This window comes from Pygocentrus nattereri, chromosome 1 (genome assembly GCF_015220715.1).
Source record: "Pygocentrus nattereri isolate fPygNat1 chromosome 1, fPygNat1.pri, whole genome shotgun sequence".
NCBI lineage: Eukaryota > Metazoa > Chordata > Actinopteri > Characiformes > Serrasalmidae > Pygocentrus > Pygocentrus nattereri.
Window position 1 is genome coordinate 27,266,595 of NC_051211.1, and position 22,515 is coordinate 27,289,109.

The following is a 22,515-nucleotide window of genomic DNA, read 5'->3' on the forward strand; positions in this document are numbered from 1 at the left end:
ACTTACAGCTTTGTGACATTCTTGAGCCATCTTTCATGCACAGCATGTTATTGAGTGACGCTCATTGGAGGACACTGCTATGGCCATTCCAAAAGCTTCAGCTTGTGTCTTCAAGGAGTTGGATCATTGCCCCGTTACAGACTACAGCTTGACCGTTAAAACTGTATTCCATTTACCTGCAAGGTTTATGGCTGCAACACAACCCCAAAGCTTAATAGATCCACCTGTGTACTTAAAAGGTGGCAAAGTGTTCAAATGCCGCTGTGCCCACAAGGTTCACTTTAGTCTACATCACTTGTTTCTGAAATGCATTAGATATTTTGGATTCTACTCATGTTGACATGCAAGATGGGGTCACAGATGAGGATCCATCTGAAGACTTCTGTATTGATTGTGCAAGCAAGAATGGTGTACCAACCCTCCCCATTCCTGAAAAGTCATTGGGATTTTGCTTTCCCTTTCTGTTCTGCATATTAAGCAGTTCTACACAGGTTAGTTTAGAAGGTTTAGAGCAACCAAGTGGAAAAGCAAATGAAAACGGCACACGTTTAACCCATTTATTTCATGAATATACATCCACGAACAGTTATTGAGTACATTAGTATCTGTAGCATGGCATTTCACTTTGACAACAGCTGCAGTGTGCACTCACTGTTCAGAGGCTACAAAAGGGCATCGGGGCCGGCTCCAAGGGGCGCTATTGCTCTTTCTGCCGGGCTACAACAGAGACCAGGCTACAAAAACCTGACTGTACATTTCACACTTGTACACAGACCCCTTCACAGTGATAGACTTGCTATGCTGAGGCTGGGTCATCACCAACTGAACAAGCTTCAAAAACAGTCAAAGTTAGCTAAATCAGAACCGTTTAGTCAAAACCAGCTCGTTTTCTGCCTCGTTTTAATTGGTCCAGCCCTGCACAGCAAAAGCTAGTGCTAAATTGACATCTGCAAATTTTGATTGCTCAAAGTGCTAATTCAACACAGTCTTAATTAACTGTCGTCTTTGCATGTTAACCTGGGTTAAACTGGTCCCCACCCGTATCCCATCAGTTAACCCAAGTTGAATAAAGCAAAAGTGTGAAAATTTGTACCAAAACATCCCCTCAGAGCTCAGACACAGGCTACACATGAAGATGCCATTGGCACATGACAATTAAAAGTGCTAAAATAGCCTGAATCTCAAATACCCCCTATTTACCTCATCCCTATATAGGGCATGAAATAATGCCATCTGCAATTAAACAGCACTGGGAAGTGCAATAGGGAGCCATTCGGAATTGAGCTGCAGAAGAGTCAAGTCGTGCTATAGCTATTGGCTCCACCCCTTAGCTAAAGAGGCAGAGCCAATTCCCCATTAGGCTGGAATGTGATACTTTAACTTGTCCTTGCACATTCAGACTAATAATGTTATCAATTCTTGCTGAACCAAGCAATTTAGCACATTGGAATGTCCCAAAACATTAACTTGATGCATTTTCCTTCATCATGCACCTTAAACTGCATAAAGAGGGGGAATGGTTACTTGTCTTCCTTAATCATGCCTCAAAACAATCTTCCCACAGCTGTTGTCTAAGAGCAATACAACAAAAGACATCACAAGAACCCAACTACTTTAGCAGTGAAGAAACGAGTCATGCGTTTGAGGGATTTCTCTGCATTCTAACTATTTTACAGAAGGAAAAAAAAGCAAACAAAAACGGGTCTAGTAAAATACTAAATGATGAACGAGCCACAGCTCCATTAATGAGTGTGTTTTTTTGTAACAAAAACTGTAATTTCTCAATTATTTCTACCAAGAAAAATACAAAACATTATAAGGCGGTAAGGAACTATGTTTTCGAAAGCCGTTACAGTGCAGTGGAATCCCAACCACGGTGGAGCTCCATCACTGCTGCTTACACTCTGCTGGGGGGTTGGCATCCTTCTGCAACACAAGCATGGAAAATCTGAGACACTTAAGGCAGACCATAATATTACTCACATGCACTTAAAATCAAGACCGGTTTGGTGTCTGAAGTTTGCTTCGTACATTTTAGCACTGCACCAGCAAAGCTAATGTAGCCAACAAGTAATAGATCATAGCTTGGCATTAATTGGTGGGATAAACCCATAATGCTCATCACTCCAGTTAGCACTGAAAACATGATACATTCAGACAAACTTGGAGAAAATTAAATTAAAGCCCATTTCTGTTTTTCATTAAAGTGAATCTTTCAGATTACTGACTGAAGCAAGTGTGATTTAAGAACGCAGTCAGCACCATGCAAATTAGCAGGATATTACTCGTTAGCTATATTGGTATTACATCTCCAGTGCTAAACTAAAAAACTAACCATAGACACCAAACATGTCCAAGCTGATTGACTACGTGAGGAAATTTTACTTTTTTTATTCTAAACCAAACTATTGCTTTCTCTCCAGGTTGGTGAAGCAGACACTGCTTTAAATATTGACCTATACTAATCAGTGCGGAGTGTTTAAACCGGTAAAAGAATCCAAGTCCAACTGATGTTCTATTGCTCTCAGCAGGGGTAAAACCCACTGCTTGAAGATGTTTCTGCTTTCCAGAAGTCAAAGCCACTAAAAATAAAAAATAAACAAAAAGAGGAAAGAGTCTTTGTTCTAAGTGGTGCTTATCACTACTGGTACGTTGTGATTTTACAGTGTAAAGGTTTGATTGTTTAACAGGAAACTAATGGCTTAACTAGGAAACTAGTAATGGGATCCATTGAACCAATTCCCATTAAAAAGCAAAAGCATCATGTCAATCCAAATGGTTCTAATGGACTTCTGGTTTGGGTGCAACTTGTCCATAATTCAAGTGTACAATTTCAGCTGGGAAACCTACCAGGATCATTACTGAAGGGTGACAAATGCAGTAAAATGAATAAAATACAGATTAACACAGCAGCCATGTGCCATCTAAACAAAATGCTCTGTGTAAGAGTCAAATAGTTTAAAATGAGTCAAATGTAAGCATCCCCATAATATGTGGAATTTTTTGCCTATTCATGATTGATATCACTGCAACCCTTCGCCTCAACAGTTCTACTACTGGGGAGTCCACTAAGGCTCCAATGACCGTATAACAGCAACAGAGAACTAACTCGACAATCTGAAAACATAGCGGTCAAGGTTAATGTCATTTATTCAGACCCCACCGGATAAGTCAAAATACAAAAAAGAAAAACGGCAAAAAGTTTCTACATCAACTGTTTGAGAACACTCATACCAGTGATTTCCAAAAAGCACCGTATAACAGGTTGGCAAAATGTTTAGAATTTGTAGGACCTGAGGTAATTAAGACATGCCAGAAAGACTTCCTGAACAGAAACATCTCCAAGCAGAAAGTCTTAAAAAGTCTTTTTTTATAAGTTTCTGCTCTACAGCAGGTTCATGGTCATTTGTTACAGCAGGTAAAGATGGGTGAACAGTGACTAGTACAAACTCAGAGCACCCATTAATGTAGGTCAAAGCAAGCACGTCTAATTTGGAGGGGAAAAAAAAAAAAAAAAAAAAAAAAAACCACCACACGAATCCAGCTGTATGGTGCATGTGTGGGCCGGTTCAACCACAAGATACAAAATTCACTAATAAATTAATGTAAATGTTACCAATTAGCATTAAAACCAATTTAACTGGTTAACCCCCCCCCCCCACACACTACACCTTAACAGCTATTCAGCAGAGATTGACTGCCACACAAGAACAAACAGCATTCTGCAGCACCTTTAGAGATCAACTGAATCCAACTGAAATGAAAGTAAAGCAGCCCAGAGGGTTTGGTGTGGTTAACAAAACACATCTGCTCTATAAAGCCAATAACCGTGAATTTAATAACCAAACGATCCTGTTCTGACTTTGCAACTGCATGTTTGTGCTTTGACAGTGACTGTCCACCGGAGAAAATCCTAAAGTCTGTTCTGATTGTGCTGACCTAAAACATGCATGTTATTAGATAGCTTAGCTACTGCAGTTAACACCCTTCAGCTAAAAGCAACTCAATACCTTAATTTAGATTAATGACAGCAAAGTATGTGAACTGAGTCATTGATTTGTGTTTAGTAACGCTTCTCAGCTAAATATCTTACCATTTAAAAAATAAATAAAATGGAAAATTGAAAAGAATTCTGCATAATTAAAAGTGGTTCAGAGTGGTATGATGTGAAACGCTCCACTCTAGAGAAACTTGTCAATCTACAGTGCTGATGATGGGACTCAGACATCCCTTATTTAGGGATGTAGCAATCCTGAACTCAATCTAATGAAACATGGCTCATAGGTAGTTGGTCTTGTCTGTCTCAAACAATACATGTAGATTCACTGGTGGTTTTGGATGGTAAATAAAACGGCTTATTTGTGTTCGATATTACCCCTTGTTCACGCCACCACTAAGGAAAACCAAACTGGTGTGTTTCTGCAGCAAACGAATTAACAAAACCCTTTAAAAGACTCAAGACCACTGAATTATGCAGAAAATCTGGAAAAAAAAGCCAAATTCTCCAAGTTACCAGTTTCTCAACTAAATGAAGTACTTTAGAGCCCATCTCAACTCCAACAGTGCCAACACTAGCCGTTAGCTCAAAATCACGTTTAGCAGGTGTACAGTCACTACCCAAATTTCCACTCAAAAAGTACTGCAGAACTTTAATGCCACTAGAGGGAGACTGAAGGTCCTCACACACCCAAACAGCAGCCCAAAATTAGTGTTCAAGGATAATCACTCCGTTACAGTCAAGACAATCGGATTTGCTGATAAACAGACTGTCACAGATGGAGGGATGGTACAATAATGATTAACACTCCACCAACAGGACAGACAGTGCAGGTGGTCTTTACCCGAACCAGTCAGCCCTGGAGTGGTGGTCCAGCAGTGACTGGTCATCAGTGGGGTTCAACTGGGCAGATTCAACATACAGAAGAGATACAGACGCAGATGCAATCCCACTAATGTTATTTAGGAACACCACAGCCAGCTAATGTTAGTGTACAGTGTTGGGGACGGGGGTGGGGGTGATGGGGTAGGTACACAGAGCTGGGGTAGGATGGTGGAGAGTAAAGGGGGCATTAAAAGCTGAAGAGTCACAAGCTGTACCTACCAGGACTGGGTTATTTCTACAGACACCATTTACACCTAGTGAGGAGAAATTTAGAGACAGGCTCACACCATGCCAGACTGACTGCAGATCACAACATGAGTATAAAAATCACACTGTGGCTGACAGAGGGAGGAGGGGGGGGGGGCAGAAGAGTGCAAAAAGCAAGTGCTTATAAACCAAAAATTACACACATAGCCCTTCCATCATGTATGATTAGTAAAATGATTCATTTGCATGTTGATTTTAGAGCAAATATGAGAAGCACAAAAGAAAAAAAAAAAAGCCATGCACGCAATTCCAAAAACCCATTAGCAGAATGTTAGAACGGAGTTCCATCACAGATCTTGCAGAATTAACTTGTAATAACTACAACACCACTCTGAGCCAAACTCTGTCGTAGAGTAACTGTTTGAGCTGCACTGGTCAGTATGCATTCTGTATGTTGAAATCAGTCTGAAACAGACCCTGAGAGGGGAGGATTTGTACCTTCGGCTCATAATCTGGATCGTTCTCTTCATCTGCCTCCTCCTCTCCCTCCTACAGAACAACAACATTAGGATCATTAAGAACCAAAAGCTGGCTTTTTTTTACAAAAAAATTTAAAATAAAACCGCACACTGTTTAACTTACCTCATCATCAGCCTCCTCTCCCTCCTCATCATACTGAAAAAAGTAAATAAGTATTAATAAGACACAAATCAGCAGATACTGAAAGTTAAGATTTATCATTAGGTCAATTAAGCACCATATTATAACAAGTCTGTCCAACCAGCACAAATGTTTTTTGAACATACTAGCTGGTGCCTGAGGGTGCTAGACCTGCATTTAAAAGACAGGCCAGAAACACCAGCCATCATGATACCAAGGCCGCCGTTTTGAACTTAAGCATACCAACATCAAGAGGTATACATGGTCTGTATGCAAAGGCATGTCTCAACAATGCATTTATTTGGCTTGTGTGTCACTGAAAATTCTAGGATATCTTCATGGACACCACATCACTTGAATGGTTTTTCCTTGAGGTTATTAGCATAAAACATGCTAAACCACGGATCCTCCTGGGTCGCAGAAGGAGATATCGAACCTAGGCCCTGATTGCTTTGAGGCAACAGCACTACATTGGTACAGTTTGTCAGTGTGGCACTACTTTGTGCAAGCCTCTTTTGAACATTTTATATATCTGCAGGCTGCCCTTAGCTGCACTACCAACACCCTGAAACATCCACTTACGTCGTCATCGTCATCCTCGATGGCCTCTCCAGTGAAGTAGAGAACGGCTCGGGGAACAATGCGCTCACGGATGAAGTGACCGATCTCGAAGTCAGCTGCCAGGACTGCCTCAGAGTCCTCGTCCTGAAAGGCACAAAAGTGCTTAGCTACATTTAAAGTGACCATTTGCTGAGTGCGTGTACATAGAGCGATTACTTTTTATTTTGTTTTATTTTAGTCTTATGAGTGATTAAGCCAATTTACTCACCAGCTCCCCACTCTCAGGTACTGAAAGAGAACAAATGACAGACTAGTGATTAACACTTAACAGAACATTCCAAATCTTAACTTAATCTCAGGTCTAAGAAAGTTGAGTGTACCTTCAGGAGGAGAGAAAAAGTTGAAGAAAGAATCGTTGGGGACCGTTTTTGTAACCGTTCGGACTGTGCCACGACCCTTGTGCTTCTGCTTCTTTTTGATGGTTTTCAATGTAACATTTTTGCCTTTGGTCCAGTCGATCGTGCACCTAACCAGAAATGGAGAAAGTCAATAACGACACTGTAGCTAAAATTGTTCCATATCAGGGAATAAAAAACACACGATTCATCAACGTGAACATGTGATCCAACAGTGTTTATTTTGGAACGCTGGAATAGATAACTAATAGATATGGCATCAAGCTAAGCGTTCACTCTACAGTCTCAGACAAAACTATCAGATGGTGCTGTTCCTGTAACAATTCAGTTACATGACAAATCTTGAACTTTATCAAGTAAAAGAACAAAAGTTACAACTACTGAGCAACTGTAGTCAAATTAACTGCTGTACGAAAAACAGTTTTGCGTGTTTTATCTTGAGAGCAAGTATAAGTGTCATACCCTGTGCAGCCCATAATTTCTGGCCCATCGAAGGAGAATGGATCTGACTCGTCTGGCTCAGATCGCATCTTATAGGTTTTGGTCAGAACTGTGTTTGTGAAGAAGTCATTGGGTTCGAAGTGGAACTCTAATGTGAAACTCTGGAGGAGCAGAGAGAGAAAACAGTATAAGATGCTAGTCTTAAACTGCTGTGCTGTTTAAGCTGCATTAACATATGAACATATTTAACACACCATTGGCTGGCCTGCATCAGAGAATTTGACTTTGATGTCTTGTAAGTGCTTGAGGATTGGCTCATCATGTTCCTGCGCAGAAGAGAATCAGCATATTACAGTCAAGTGCAAAGGAAATAAAGCTACATTTCAGCATCACTAGGTGGCAGCAAAGCATATATACAAAGCTGTAAACACCCAGCCTGAATGACCCATTTTCTCACATGCCCACCCACACACAGCTCACCTGCAGCATTTCGCTGAGCAGGTCCACATTCTTAAAGACAGTAAGCCAGAATTCAGGGATTCCTTTAGGGTCCTCTTTTTCTTCATCCTTTTTTTCCTCCTCCAGCTTAGCTTTCTCCTTCATCTCCTCCTGTTATGGACCAAAACAAAGGGAGCTGTGTAAAAAGCCAGAGATACAGGGACCCAGCATTGTTCCCACAAAAAGGCAGTTTAAACAAACTGTGCATATAGTGCTATATTGTAAATACATTTTACATTGTAACTAGGGATGTAAGAGTTGATGCATGCATTTTTAAGTACATTAAAACATATGATCCAGATCCATTCCTTGGTTTCTCGTCTGTTAGTGTTTACTCTACTGTCGTAGACAAAACAAACTGACATTATCCAAAACCTGGATCATTGAGGAGCGTTTTCAGAAGATATCTAAATGTATTCAGAGCGAAACAATTTGATAGACAATTAAAAGCTATAATCTGAATCTCCAGTGTGTGTTTTAGCCACATTTCCTCTAAACACTGATAATTGAAATGAGAGCAAGTGAACATTGTTTTGTCTACTTTGAAACTTGTTGTGAGCAGAATATGCCAGCAGAAGCAAGAACCTATACCAGAATCACACTTTACTAGCTGTGCTGCTCCTTGTTTTAAACTAGCATTAAACTGAGTTTAAAAACAGAAAATAGCAACTACTGCATGTCTGTTGGAGCAATATGAAAATCATTTACGTTTGATAAGTCAAAGGTATAACCCTAAAATAGTCTTACAAGACAAAATACAAAAAAAATTAAGTGACTTTACTGTGGAGTTATCTGTAGTCAAGAATCTTACCCAAGTTGTGAGGCTTAAGAATATAAAGAACGAACTGGCATTATTCGATCCTCAGTATTAAGGTACTTGGATTGGAGGTACTTGGGACAGACATCAAGTAATAACTGGCAACAGTTACAAGTGGAAAGATGCAATGACTAGTGTTCTAGAGTAACAATGACTAGTGTTTGAGTATCGACATAACGTTAATAAATGTTAACAATAAGCTTCAATCACACAGGAAACGAACACTCAGCAGCAACACCCGAGATCAATCAAATTGAGTGCATGCACACAGGTGTATAATACAATTGCAAGATGCATTTATATGGTCATAAAATGTACAGTTAATGCAGACAGCACATTAACAGCAGTGTTCTGGTAAAATGAGATTGTGTGTGATGGTTTTAGGTCCAGTTTTGAGCATGCAGGTAATGCTCACCTGTACCTGCTTACTTACTGTCAGCTCTTCCTCCTCCTCCTGTTTCCACTCACACTCTTCATCTGTGGGCTCATACACAGCTTTGATGATGTCACTCCTCTGTAAACACACAGCAGTTAGCCCATCCATACAACTACAGCTTCACCAACATCCCAAAACACCAATTAGCCAGTACTAAAATAGTCTGAACAATGAACAGGCAGGCAGAACAGTCAGTTCTGAAGTCAAAGGGAATCAAATCCAAGAAAGAGCTGTATTGTTCACAGAAACAGTACATTTCCTCTCAGTGCATCATACCAGTAAATGAGTAAAGCTTAATTTTTGGGAAGGAACAATTATTTAAAAGTTTTCACTATAGGTTATACACTTGTACATGTGTAGAAACCCATTGATGTTTGAATATTAAAATTCAAAAGATTAGAATACGGCTCAATAAAGTTAATTCTTTCTAGCAAAAACACTAAGAAACACATCATTAGCGTATAATTTGAAAACAAAATTGTATTGACGTGACATTTGAACAATATTTCAAATACACACTTGTATTTAATGTACGGTGATAGAACAAGGTTTAGGCAACACTGAACTGCAGCATTACAATTTACTGCATTTGTAACCCTACTTAACTAACGCCGACCAATTTCTACATGTAAAAGGAACATCAGCATCGGCAGACACATGCATGAAAAACACTGGTCATCAGCATTGGACCAAAATTTCAGCAACCTCATTTCAACGCATCCCTATTTTCCAAGTGTAGCCAAGAATTTTAAACGATCTGTATCAAATCAAAATCTAATCAAATCAGGGTGAAATGCAAGTGTTGCTTTTAACCAATTTCTAAAGAAATCATTACAATTCAGATTTGCATCCCCTCTCCATTACTGCAGCAGCTCAATCTGAGAATTTAATTCTATATTAGTTTGAGGTTGAAGGTGATTTTGCCTGGCTAAATGTTGCTATAGCTCGCACGGCTGCAGACAACTCTGAAGGAGATTTTTCAGAGGAGAGCCTGTACAGATAGAACAGGAAGCTGTAAGATGCAGCGGTGTTCTCACCTTGTCGAACAGAGGCTGGTACAGAGCAGCATACTTCCTCTCCAGCTCATGAACTTCTTCATAAAACTTTGCCTCGATGTGGGCACATTTCACCTGCAGGTTCTTAAGTGCATTTACACGTCTCTTCACTACCTTTGGTAAGCTGGACAGGAAACACAAAAATACCCTCAATACTGAGTCTAGGTGTAGCGACAGGCATAAAATATAGCTTTTCATGCAGTATGCATGATCAGCATTTTAACAATAACAGAACATTCCAAGATTAACACAATACAGAATAAGTCCACTTAATGAAAAATGTTTCAGCACTACAGCAAAATTTAGCAGCATGCCTACAATTGTTTTTGCAGTAGCACATAGTCCTTTAGACTGGTTAGTAGCATTTTAATAAGACAAATGTCAATTCCTCCCCCCAGCCCCTGGTTGCAGTTGAGCGCTAAGCTGGTTTAGGACACAGATGTAGCTGCCAGGCATTCATAAGCCATTCTAGTGTTCTAGCATATTAACAAGCTGCTAAAATTTGATTGCCAAAAACCCTTTGTTTTGGGCTTTTTGTTACCAAATATGAACGTTCCCACCTCTCCATGTACCCCGAGGGAGAACCCACAAGGCCGTCCAGTCGCTCCTGCAGAGCTGCCAGAATCTGAGGGTTCTGCATCATCTGCACAGTCAACTGCCTCTCTAAACACATAGAAAAGCAAGTGTTACATGTGAGCCAAACTGTCAGTCAAATTTGAAGACAAGCACTTAATTTCTTAAAGACAGGCTTGAAATGATTAGCTGATCAAGTCAACATCAACCGTCAGAAATATCTATGCAATGCTTTACTTGGTGGTGGGCAAATATGCTTTTCTGAACATACTGTTGGTACAATCAGCACATAAAAGAACATGTTTTATTACAACGTGAGCACAGTTAGGCCAGTTGAATACAGTGTACTTTGTAAAACACAAAAATGATTGTACTTTGACTTATGATTAATACCACTACTATTGTAGCCTTTTTATGTGTGGCATAACAGGTTCTGCAACTTCTTAAACCTCAGGAAAAACTAAATGTATGGTGAAAATGTCTTACAGCATAATATGCTTGCCACATCACCCAGCCCTAGTTTTACTAATGTTTATATGATCCACAGAGATATTCTGACTGTACACTACAGAAAACGCAGAGGACAAGACTAAAGTTTCCTTGGTCCATAAAAGAAATCTTGTTGCACAGTTAGAAATCTGAATGAAAGAACTTTAGTTGTCTATAAAATAGTAGATCTAATATTCAATTTTGAAAACCATTAATTGCATCGGGTCTATTCACAACACCAGGGCAACTTTACAAAACTGCCAAAATTAAAAAAAAACTCCTACAGGAGGATAATGGTGTAATTGAAGCACCACATAAAACACACCCTTCAGCCAGCCAGACTGGGGAGCCCTACATTATTCAACACACTGCACGATTTAGCACACTCACGCTTACACTTGCACAGATACTGTTCACTCTCCTGATGGTCAGCAAACAGCTACTGAACATTGATAAGGTCACAGAGGTCAAAAACTGATATCAAATAACACGCGCACACACACACACACCTCCTTCCAGCTGATGACTGAGCATAACTGTGATAAGCATTTGAGACAGAGCTGCAGTTTGATCTCAACTTCCTCTGAGTCTAAAAATACACCAGTCTCAAAGGTGCAATGATGCACACAAGATTCAATCATTTTGCTAGTTTTTGCGTTAATGTTCCCCAATTCTGGGCTACACAGCCTAATTCAGCTCAGACAAAAGCTATACCTCTAATAAGTACAAAAGCCACAGTAAGTGAGATTCATTCTCATCTTCCCTCTTAATTAACCAATCAGCATATTACAGCCTACCTAATATATACTGGAAATTTAACATGTTCAATTAGAAGTGTTAATGAACGATACCAACGATGAATTATACCAATTTGCATTACAAAGAAAGGCATTTAATGGGCAAGCTAATTGTCTATAAGAACAACATTCCACAAGTGCTATGTTACATATTTTCAGGAAATCAACTTTTTTTTTGGGGGGGGGGGGGGCAATGCATTCAGCAGACTAAAAATGTCAAACCTTTACTGTTAACATCTTCTCCAGTCTCCTCCTCCTCAACCTCCTCAACATCTTCCATATCAGCTGGGTCCAGCTCAGCCTGCTCTTTACTGAAAAACACAAAGGATAATATTGTTTAGAGACTCATGTTAAATACAGGGACACCTTCAGCTCCAACTGATCAAGCCACAGCCATGTCGGGTGACGATTCCATCCATCATTCAACTAGCTAGTGTTATATGCACATTTTGATTAAACTGCCATTTTCATCTCTTAAAACTACTCCAAACAAAACCTTCATGTATTTCTAAGGGTCCGTGTTCCTGTTGACATACCATCTGTACAATGTTTTTATAAATATAAGGCTTATTCCTCAGTAGTGCTAAAGGAAAATCGGAGATGTTGTAGCAATACTCTGTTTACAAGAGGCACAGAGCACCACAAAGCCAGGAAGTGACTTTACAATGCAGTCAGATCACTTTAGAGGACAACTTGCATTTCTGCAGAACAGTACGTGTTTATTCTAATATAAATCACTCATTATCTACACATTCTGGATTTTTTATATTGGGTTCTTGGTGTCTTGTCTGCTGCTGGAACACCAATTACCCTCTAGTATTAATAAATGAAGACACTTCTAGCTGCTTTCCTTCCGGATGAGCCACAAATAACTGCTGGACCAGACGTGTGGGTTTTTGGGCTGGCAGTATTAACAGTAGCACTGCGGAGCCCTTCAAGGCCCTTCAGGAGACAGCAGGTGGGAGGAGCCTGGTTGTGATTGACATGAACTGGGAGAAGACGAATCAACTCCAGCACAGCAAACAAAACCCAAACGGCACAGCAGATCAGTTTAAGGATCAACATATGGAAGTGATTTCATACTGCAGTAAACATTCTTTAAACCCGAGGATTATTAGTTGCCTTTTAATATAGGAACTTATTCAGTATCTATAATAAGTTATTCACACTGCAAATGTTTCAGAATATATAAAATTATTCAGTATCTGCTATGATTTTTCCTACTAACTACTATAAATTATTCAGAAATTAAAGTTTTTAAATAAAATGCACAAACTCTCCTAAGGCTACAGCACAAAGCTAACACGCGGGGAAGAAAAAGCCAAATACAAACGGTAATAACTTAAAAATGCATAAAAGCATCAGTACTTACTTGTCAAGGTCTGCCATGTTTCACTGTTATTCCTGTAAAAAAATTTAAATAAAGATCAGTCCATAAATGGCCAGATTAACGTATGAAAATCAGCAGTGTGCTTCAACCTGAGAGAAAGTGAAATTTCCTTTGGTTAAAGAGCTGCCGACACAAAGGCCTGTGATGGGGTAGATATTCAAAGCACAGGCAAAACTCAGCCAGGAGCAAGGCTTTCAGCAGACTTGAGCTGTATTAGCCTGTTAAATGCTAATAAATTGACACCACAAACACGTCCAATGTCAGAATTAAATGGTCCACTCAACATTTCAAAATTTGTTCAAAACAATGGTCTCCAGGCAGTTTTATATGTTAATACATTTTTTTAAACTTGAATTGGAGCCAATATAAATGACAGCACTAATAAAACCTCACCAATATTAACATTGAGCATATCAGCCCAGTCTTTTTGAAAGAGGCAGTACAACAGGACAGCCAACCAGAAAAGAGGTCATTTACATATCAATCTTCAAGGTGCAGTAACAAACAGCACGTTTAAGAAGGCCAAAGGCTGGAAAGTGTTCATTGACTGACATGGTTACCTATACATACACAGACATTAACTGGTCCTTTAGACATAACTTAGATCTACAGATATCCTGTCTTCATTCAAACAAAGTCAAGATTGTTAGATAAAAGGTCATAATGTAATAAATGACACTTAACATTTGCATTATATAATTGAAATTAACCAAAACCAAAAAGTAACTATACTCCCATCACTTTTTCAAGTGTGTCAAACTGAAAATCAGGTGCCCCCAAGCAGAAGACAATATGCTATAAATAAGTCTCGAGGAACCCCAGAATCACCACAAGAAACTGCAGGTAGCCAATCACTGAAGTGAAAGTGCATGCACCTACCATTAGGAGTGCACAAATCTGTTCTACATAGGAGGTGCACCAGGAAGAAGCCTGTGTGGCCCAACAAGAACACCAGGGCAAGAATAAAGTTTGTTAATGTACATCTAGTCAAGGACCAAGATTTCTGGAAGAATGTGCTATAGACAGATGAGCCAAAGAGCGTTGTTTGGCCGTAGTACCAGAAGCCATGTTTGGCAAAAACAAGACAGCATTTGATCAGAAGAACTTCAAACCAACTAAAGCATGATGGCAGAAATGTTTTGGTTTAGATTTTCTTCCAGTAAATGTCAAAAACTGGTTGACAGCTGTAGGAGACAGTTGTTTCTGCCAGAGGGGGCAGCAGCAGTTACTGAAGCCAGGGGTGTATTCTCCACTGACAAAATTAGTTTTTGAAATAAATGATATTGAAAATAATCATCATATCAAATTGTGTAAATATCTATAGATACTCTAACCCAATTTCAAATACTGATGTCCACATGTTTTAAAAAAAGGAGAGGGGCATATATACTCCTGTACATGTGTGAGGGCTTAAATTACCCCTTAAAACATAACCTGTAGTATGTTTGCTGAGCAGCTTTAAGTAAAGACTGTAGCACAGTGTTCAGATGAGTAAACTAATCTATAGCAGTTGGTACCCAGTGTTGGCTGGATGCTTTAGTGGAGTACTTTTATAACGTCATTCTTCTGAAAGAGTTTTAAAGTGCTGCTATCAGCAAAACCCGCTGCCAGCCAACAGGCCGGACTAAAGCATGAGACCGAACCCCCTTGATATTTGGCGAGTGGCTACAAAGGATTACTGCAAGGGTTTTATTAGAACTAAACACCCAAAACACACAACTACAAACTTGTTACCTCTCAAATTTCTTATTGACAAGGTTTATAAACAGATGTACTTTATTGATCCCCAATGAGAAACAGGGGTGCTAAATTAATAATGAGTAAATTAAATATTAAGGAGATTTAAGGTATTTAGTTTTCATTACCATCAATTATCAATTTCTAGCTTAACATTTAAACCCGTTTGAATGGTAAGTGAAAGTTCTCCTTACAAATTCACACACTACAATCCGATTTTTAACTCAACAGCAGGCGGAACATCTGCAGATCTTAAGTCAAAGTCTTGATTAACCAGTCTGCATGAAGAAACCACATGATTCATCAGAATATCAAAAGCATTGACGGCTCTATTCACTGAGTTAATGTAACTACATTTTCCAGTAACAGTACTATGAAATCTTCAACCTCCAGAGGGCTTTCTGGAGTGATGGTAACCATAAATAAGCTAGTTTAATGCCCATATTCAAAACAGCCTGCAGGGATTCAGTCCAAGACAGATGCTCGTCACTGCTGTCATTGTCAGCACCTTTCAGTAGGCAGGCCTATTACTATAGTAATACGTAATACAAACTAACAGACCAGAAAATTGTCACTACTTTAAAACAGCTCATGTAGTACACTTTCCTTGCACTGTGTTTCATGGAGCCCCACTTACAACACCAGCGTGAGTTTATTTACAAAAACAATTGCAAGTTCATTTTTGCATGACCATTTTCCATTTAAAAGAAACTAAACATCAGCACGAACTGGTGGAGCTAAAACAGTAGTCAGGCTTACATTAGGAACTAGAGGCCCAGACAGATGTGCCTGACATTGCACCCCGTTATAAACAAACGTTACAAACCTGCAGTTTTGTCTCACAAGTTTCTCTGACTGTCAAAGCATAGGATTTTAAACCTTTTTAGCCACAGGGCACAACAGTGGCGATGCTCAAGACTTTTTCCACAGCGAGGGGGGTTGTAGTTTGTACCCAGTGACCCAGCTGGCAAGAAGCGGGGCAGAGTTTTACAACAAGGATAAGGAAAAGTGGATATTAATGGTGATCGTTCTTAGCGCACTAATTCCACACAAGCGAGAGGCTCCGCGTGTTTGTGCCAGCTCCCCCCCTCGCCCTGCCCAGCAGCGGCTCCACGTGTTTCTCCTTCCGTCTGTCCGGATAAGCCATTAGCTCTGATGCTAAATGTGACTCGTATACAGGAATAAAACTCAAAACCTGAAACTCCCATCCACACCGCGGCACGACGTCCACCACGTTTCGCAGTCCTGAAGCGACACGAGTCGATTATAAAGCTTCTTAAGTCGCAGATGACTAACTGTATTAACACTGATCTGGAGGAGCTGATTAAATACCATAGTCTTCCGTTACTCCACACTGCGTGGAGCCTCAACTTTCTCTGCCAAAAGGCCCTTCTGAAGTAAAGGTTTCACAGACTAACTCCTTTCTCCCGATATAAATTTAACCCGCTAACCTAGCAGGTTAACCGATGAGGTCTCCATTGAACACGGTTTAAATTAGGTAACAACTAACTGTTAGCAAACCCGCTAGATGCGATATCAGAGCGGCCCAAACAGCTCAAATCGCAAAAAACTAAACTTATTGCTCCCTAATCTCTCCACCTCTACCTCTCCACCCCATCCTCATCCATTCTCTGCTACACTCCGCCCGATAGCTTTAGCTGCGCCTCCCGGAGCTCCTGAACGGGTGAGGGGGAGACGGACATCGAGGTGTGCAGCTAAAGCTAGCGGGGCGGAGTGGAGATAAACATCATCCACAGACAGCTTCCAGAGCCGCGGCAGCAGCTGCGGAGAGCCTCGCCGGCACCATGAGAAGCGGACATTTCTCCCTGGCCGCCTAAGGGCCGCGCTGCTCCGTTAGCTTAACATAGCCTAGCCTAGCTTCAACACGTCCATCTTCAGACCGCGCTCCGCTCCTCCTGAGGGAAAACCGCGGGAGAGCCGGGCAGCACAGCTTACCTAGAGCTGAGGCGCGGAGAAGCGGCGCGTCTGTGTCTTTAAGCGGAGATGAAGGCGGACTGAGGCCGGACTCGGAGACTCTGACTCGGTCACTCTCGCTGCCCCTCAGCCTGGATCTGCGTGTCTCTCTCGCGCCGCTCTGATGGCGGTAAAAAAGGGAGCGCGCTCCCGCCGCGCGCGCTCATATAGCGTCATCACGCAGGGCGGCAGTCACCGGGGCAACGCGGAGCCAATGGGAACCGCGCAGACGCTGCTCCCGCCTGTCCCGCCATGTTGTGCGGAGAAGTTTAAAGGGGAACTCCACCGATACTGTAAAATTTAAGAAGCGTTTCCGTGCGCGCGCTTTGTAGCTTTGTTACCGGCTCGGATTTCTTTACAGTGGTGCCGATGGGAACCAGGGGTCATGGTGTCGACAACATAAATATAGTCACTTTACTTACTGCCCAGAAACACCAGTGAACCTACAAGGAGCCCACGCGGCGCTGCAGCCGGGCTGAGTGTCACTCTGGGCCGTTTACCCCGCTCATATGGTCAGCATATTAACTTCCATTACTGCTGAACAATATACCTACGTCCACAACACAACCACATAGCCTGGGTTTGCTATGTTGTTGGGTTTTTTTTCTAGCCGGCTATTTATGCCAAATAAATAAATAAATAATAATCAGTAAAAATTCAAAATTCATGAATCTGTGTTTTTAAAACAGGTTTAAATCACAGAGACTCGTATAATTCCTGAAGTATACTTATAATTTCAGAATAAGTATAATTTCAGAAAAACGGAACTGCTCACATCTTTAGTTTACAGGTCTTTACATTGTGCTGGCGGCCTCAGGATGGCGTGTATGTTTTGTGCCTCTCTCCCTGCTCGGTTTAATGAAAGGGCTGTTCTCTTTTCAGAGTCATGGCTTCATCGCTAACTAGTTTTATATCTGTGAGCCCAGCACAGCTTACCAGCTTCAGTTCTTAGGAGAGAGAACGTCTCATACACTGTGGGCATTTATTTCGCTGGACGAAGTAGCTGAACGCAGCTGGCTCCAGAAAACTGGACGTGTGCTTTTTCCATTGTCACATGACTGAAGGTTCCAAAATGGGTTTTTGGTGCCTGTTCAAGACTGGTAGACTGGTACCAACAGGACCTAATGGAGCTCAAAGAAGCCCATGGCAGTTTTGTGAGTTCTTTACTTTTTCAGGTAAAAATACAGGCACCAGATTCTGCTACACCAGCCCCTCGTCTGTGCCAATTACAGGGAGCAATTGGGAGTTAGGTGTCTTGCTCAAGGACACCTCAGTCATGGACTGTCGGTGCTGGGGATTGAAGCGACAACCTTCCAGTCACAGGGCCAGTTCCCTAACCTCCAGCCCACTACTGCCCCCAAAAAATGACGTTAAAAGTATCCTGCTGAAATTCAATTATGTGAGCACTCTGGTGCACAACTTTTTGATCCCTTCTATCACAGTCAGATGAGCAGATGTATCATTTTATCTACAGGTACTGATTACACCAACACACACACACACACACACACACTGCACAAAACCTTCAGCCCTGAAAAATGAAGGCTTCTCGCTGGGGTTTCATTATTCAACAAAAGATAGAACAGATAAAGGCACACTGAATATTAAACGTTCGGAGATGTGGATCGGGCTCATTAGTGAATCCCATGAATGGAGCCTTTTGAAACAGTGATTTGTGCGGGAGGCCTGATGCGTTTGAGTCATAAACAGAATCCCATAATGAGATGGATCCTAATGGTTGTCAGTTTCTTTCAGCACTGGGCAAAAAAGCTTCATGACCTTGGACCTCACTCTTCATCCTTCAGTGAACTCTTTATCTATTCCCTGCACTCTCTCACTCTTCAGATTCAGTCCCAGTAATTCTGATTTTACTCTGCATCGAAATGAGATGCCATATTCAGATTTGTGTGTCTCGATGAAGCCTACCACAGTGCTGGCGCACGAGCATGGCTACAACTCAATGAGAAACATTTGGGCCATCTAGGTCTTTACAGCGCGATGATGTCTGGGTCATTCTACAGAGGCGTCCACTTCTTTATCTGTCCATAGGAATCGCTGGTGTTATTGATCGTCATTGGTGTTACACACACACACAAAAAAGGTGACACCGGAGACAGTTTCAATGAAAAATGCATTTTACAAAATGACTGCTACAGAGCATCAAACTACATGTTGCCAATAATGGAATAACCACTAAAGTATGTAATTTCATCCATTTGAATTCTAATTTTTCACCATCACCTAAGATTAAAGTCACACCAATGACTTTAGCTAAAAGCGTCATGTGAAATCATGAGCTAAATGAGAACGTTTCTGATGAATGAACAGACACAGTGGAGATACCGCGTGCTTTTGTTCTTAGATTTTCAGAAAATATGTAAAAGGGAGTCATGTGACATCATATTTCAAAATAAGAGATTTTTTTACACAGTAACACCAGTGACACGACTCCTGAGGACCACAACTTTCATTATATATTTTATAATGTTTAGCATTTGTTTTTTTATGTCATTCAAATCATATATTTCATAGTCATGTATCGATTATTGCAGTTAAAATTGCAGAAAAATATTTTTACCTCAAAATATAGTATTCACCTATTATACATGACTGTGAGGACAGGCACTTGGGGTGCAAATCCAACATGTTATATTTTGGATGCTGGTCAACCAGCATGATTGTGCTGGGTAATAATTTAAACCAACACAAACAAAGGTCTGAGCATTTTTTTCAGGAGGACCTAAGGATGCCTAAGGGTGTTCTCCTCTGTTTTTCATAACAGTAGTTACTTTTGTGAGTAAAATCACTCTATTATTTCTGTAAGTTGTAGACAAATCACTGACTGTGAATACAAGCCGTAGTCTAACCAGGCTTCAGTCAGTTGTTAAAAATGGAAAACAGCGGTGGCAGCTCTATACCAGCTCATACAAAAAAAATTAAATTATGTTATTTTATTTCAAGACAAAGGTCTAACACTAATGGCTACAGTTTGCCACTGCTAAAAGTAGTAAGCTACTGAGAACATTCTTTTATTGAAGCCATTAGTCGGGCGATTTTTATGCTCTACATTTTTCAGCACTCAGCAGCCACAGTCTGTGAGTTTGCATGGTGTACTGCTTTGTGGCTAAGTTGTTGTTGCTCCAACATGCTTCCATGTCATAACAAAACTTTTTATAGTTGACTGGGGCAGATCTAGCAGGGCAGAAATTCTATAAAAACTGACTTTTGGCAAAGTGGGGATACTATGAAAGCATTACATTTAAAGTAACTGCACATTTCAGTGCCATTCTACTGTTGCTTAATTATGGAAATTGCAAGGCTCTGTGCTTGATTTTTCGTACCTGTCAGCAATGAATGTGGCCTAAGCACCTGAACTCACTGATTATTGAGTTCAATAATCAGTTTATGAATGTTGTTTTTAATGTATTCTACATTTTAGGATTCATACAATGAGCAAAGTGATAAATGTGAGAGTAATACAATTCAACAAAACAGCAGTGTCATCCTTTCTGAACAGCAAGGCTTACTCAGCTGCATCTCTAGGCCAACTGAAGACAGCTGCAAACTTGCAAAACTGCTTCCACATTTCAATTCTATGGGAAAGCAATGAGAAATAGACATATGAAAAAATGAACTCTTGATAAGGAGTATTTTACACAATATTTGAATTACTATGGTCTTCATTTGAGGACTGTGCTTCAGCATTTGAGATGTGTGAATGTCAAAGCTTTTACCTGTGCCAGCAAAACTATAACCAAACCTGAATTGGTGTGTTTTAATAATACCCAACTATACTCTTAACTGTGCACCAGTGTATAAACATTGTTTAACTTTCTCTGTCTTATTGGATACCATAGGTGATATTTAATGATATAAAGTGATCTTTATTCTATAAGACATATCTGCAGTGGTAAACCCTACACTGCTCACTCACATACACCAAACACATGCATGCATGCACATCCACACAACCCACCCCCACAAGATCTGCAGAAGGAATGAAATTCTCTATCACATATAGTTATTATTAGTTGTACTATTATAATTATTACGTCTTTCTAGATAGATAGATAGATAGATAGATAGATAGGCAGGCAGTGTATGTGTACATATTTCAGAGCTGATTCTTCTTTTTCTTGCTGACTGTAAGAGGAGATGACATATAAATGCCTAAAACATTTAAATATTAATGCACCCCACACTGCTGCCAAACACACACACACACACACACACACACACAGTGACTGCCTTATGTAATCACATGCTGACTGTGAACATTAGGACTGGTGTGTTATAACTATGAGCAGTAATCAGGTGTTATAGCAGAGTACAACTGAATACATAATTGAACATAGTAAAAAGAGCAATATTATGTTAGAAGGTACTGCACTAATAATGTGATATAACTAAACAACTGAGTGGCGTGTTATTACTGAGCACAGTAATACTGGGTTAATAATGTGTTATAACTGAGCACAGTAATAATGGCTTATAACCAGATCTATTATTTTAAATAAAGATGACTCTTCCTGGACAAACACACAGATCATCCGTCCTAGAACATTTGGAGGACACGGACTGGCAATGGGCCATTTCCACGGCAACTCCACTCTGTCCTGAGTCAGAGACCAACAAGAGACAGACAGACAGAGAGAGAGAGAGAGAGAGAGAGACAGAGAGAGACAGAGAGAGACAGAGTTAGAGAGAGAGAGTGGAAAACATCACCTTTTGCAGACATAAAGAAGAGATTTTTTTATCAGCTCTTTAAAATAACTTTTAAAAGAATCATTCATAAAGCTAAACTTAACCTGACCATAAATCTTATCTTACCCCACATGTAGCTCCTAACTTAACCCCTACCATAACCCCTAATTTAACTCAAATCATAAACCCTAACTTAACCATAAACCCTAATTCCAATCATAAACCCTAACTTAACCATAAACCTTAATTCCAATCATAAACCCTAACTTAACCATAAACCTTAATTCCAATCATAAACCCTAACTTAACCATAAACCTTAATTCCAATCATAAACCCTAACTTAACCATAAACCTTAATTCCAATCATAAACCCTAACTTAACCATAAACCCTAATTCCAATCATAAACCCTAACTTAACCATAAACCTTAATTCCAATCTTAAATGCTAGCTTAACCTAAACATTAACTTCACTCCGATCATAATTCTTAACACATCTCAACCATAAATCTTAACTCAATCAAAAGCTTAACTCAACAATAAACCTTAAGTCCAATCATAAACCATAACTCATTCCCACCATAAACCTTTAGGTCCCTACACCTAATCTAACTCTAACACTAAACCCTTACCCTAACCTCAACCGAAAAACCCAAACCTAAGTTAACTCAACCATAAACCCTAACATTTAGTGTTCTTCCGCTGATACTGCTATAGCCTTGAATTTCAGGTGGGGGCAGGGAGGTGTTATATGAGGACAGAGTACTGGCTGTGTGATTTTGGAAAGTGAAGCTGAAGTGCTGAGAGAGTAAGCAGACAAGGGTGAAGGATCATGTTCTCAGTAAATCAGCGCTACACACACACATGGAATAGACAGA

General features: G+C 40.3%; 1 protein-coding gene across 4 annotated transcripts; it reads right to left on the reverse strand.

The window, feature by feature from the left end:
• Positions 1-543: 543 nt before the first annotated feature.
• On the reverse strand, positions 544-17,082 carry nap1l1 (nucleosome assembly protein 1-like 1). Of its 4 annotated transcripts, XM_017682110.2 has the most exons (16): positions 16,916-17,082; positions 13,205-13,236; positions 12,055-12,143; positions 10,534-10,636; positions 9,956-10,097; positions 8,898-8,996; positions 7,648-7,776; positions 7,422-7,493; positions 7,189-7,328; positions 6,691-6,836; positions 6,579-6,598; positions 6,332-6,454; positions 5,732-5,764; positions 5,588-5,638; positions 5,102-5,136; positions 544-1,926 (listed from the first exon to the last, which is right to left on the reverse strand). In XM_017682110.2, exons 2-15 carry the CDS (start codon positions 13,219-13,221, stop codon positions 5,131-5,133), a joined length of 1,170 nt encoding a protein of 389 aa, XP_017537599.1. In that variant the 5' UTR covers positions 13,222-13,236; positions 16,916-17,082; the 3' UTR covers positions 544-1,926; positions 5,102-5,130. The 4 variants fall into 4 exon arrangements, with proteins under 4 accessions (XP_017537599.1, XP_017537598.1, XP_017537597.1 ...); XM_017682109.2 differs by lacking the exon at positions 5,102-5,136 and having other exon boundaries at positions 8,916-8,996; XM_017682108.2 differs by lacking the exon at positions 5,102-5,136 and having other exon boundaries at positions 8,904-8,996.
• Between the last annotated feature and the right edge of the window lie 5,433 nt (positions 17,083-22,515).

Bases quoted from the DNA above. Each gene is read 5' to 3' on its own strand.
- nap1l1 (XM_017682107.2), bottom strand. The intron at 7,494-7,647 runs GTGAGCTGTGTG...TCTTCTGCGCAG, and splicing joins TGCTCAGCGAAATGCTGCAG to GAACATGATGAGCCAATCCT. The intron at 6,455-6,578 runs GTGAGTAAATTG...TGTGCCTTTCAG, and splicing joins TACCTGAGAGTGGGGAGCTG to GACGAGGACTCTGAGGCAGT.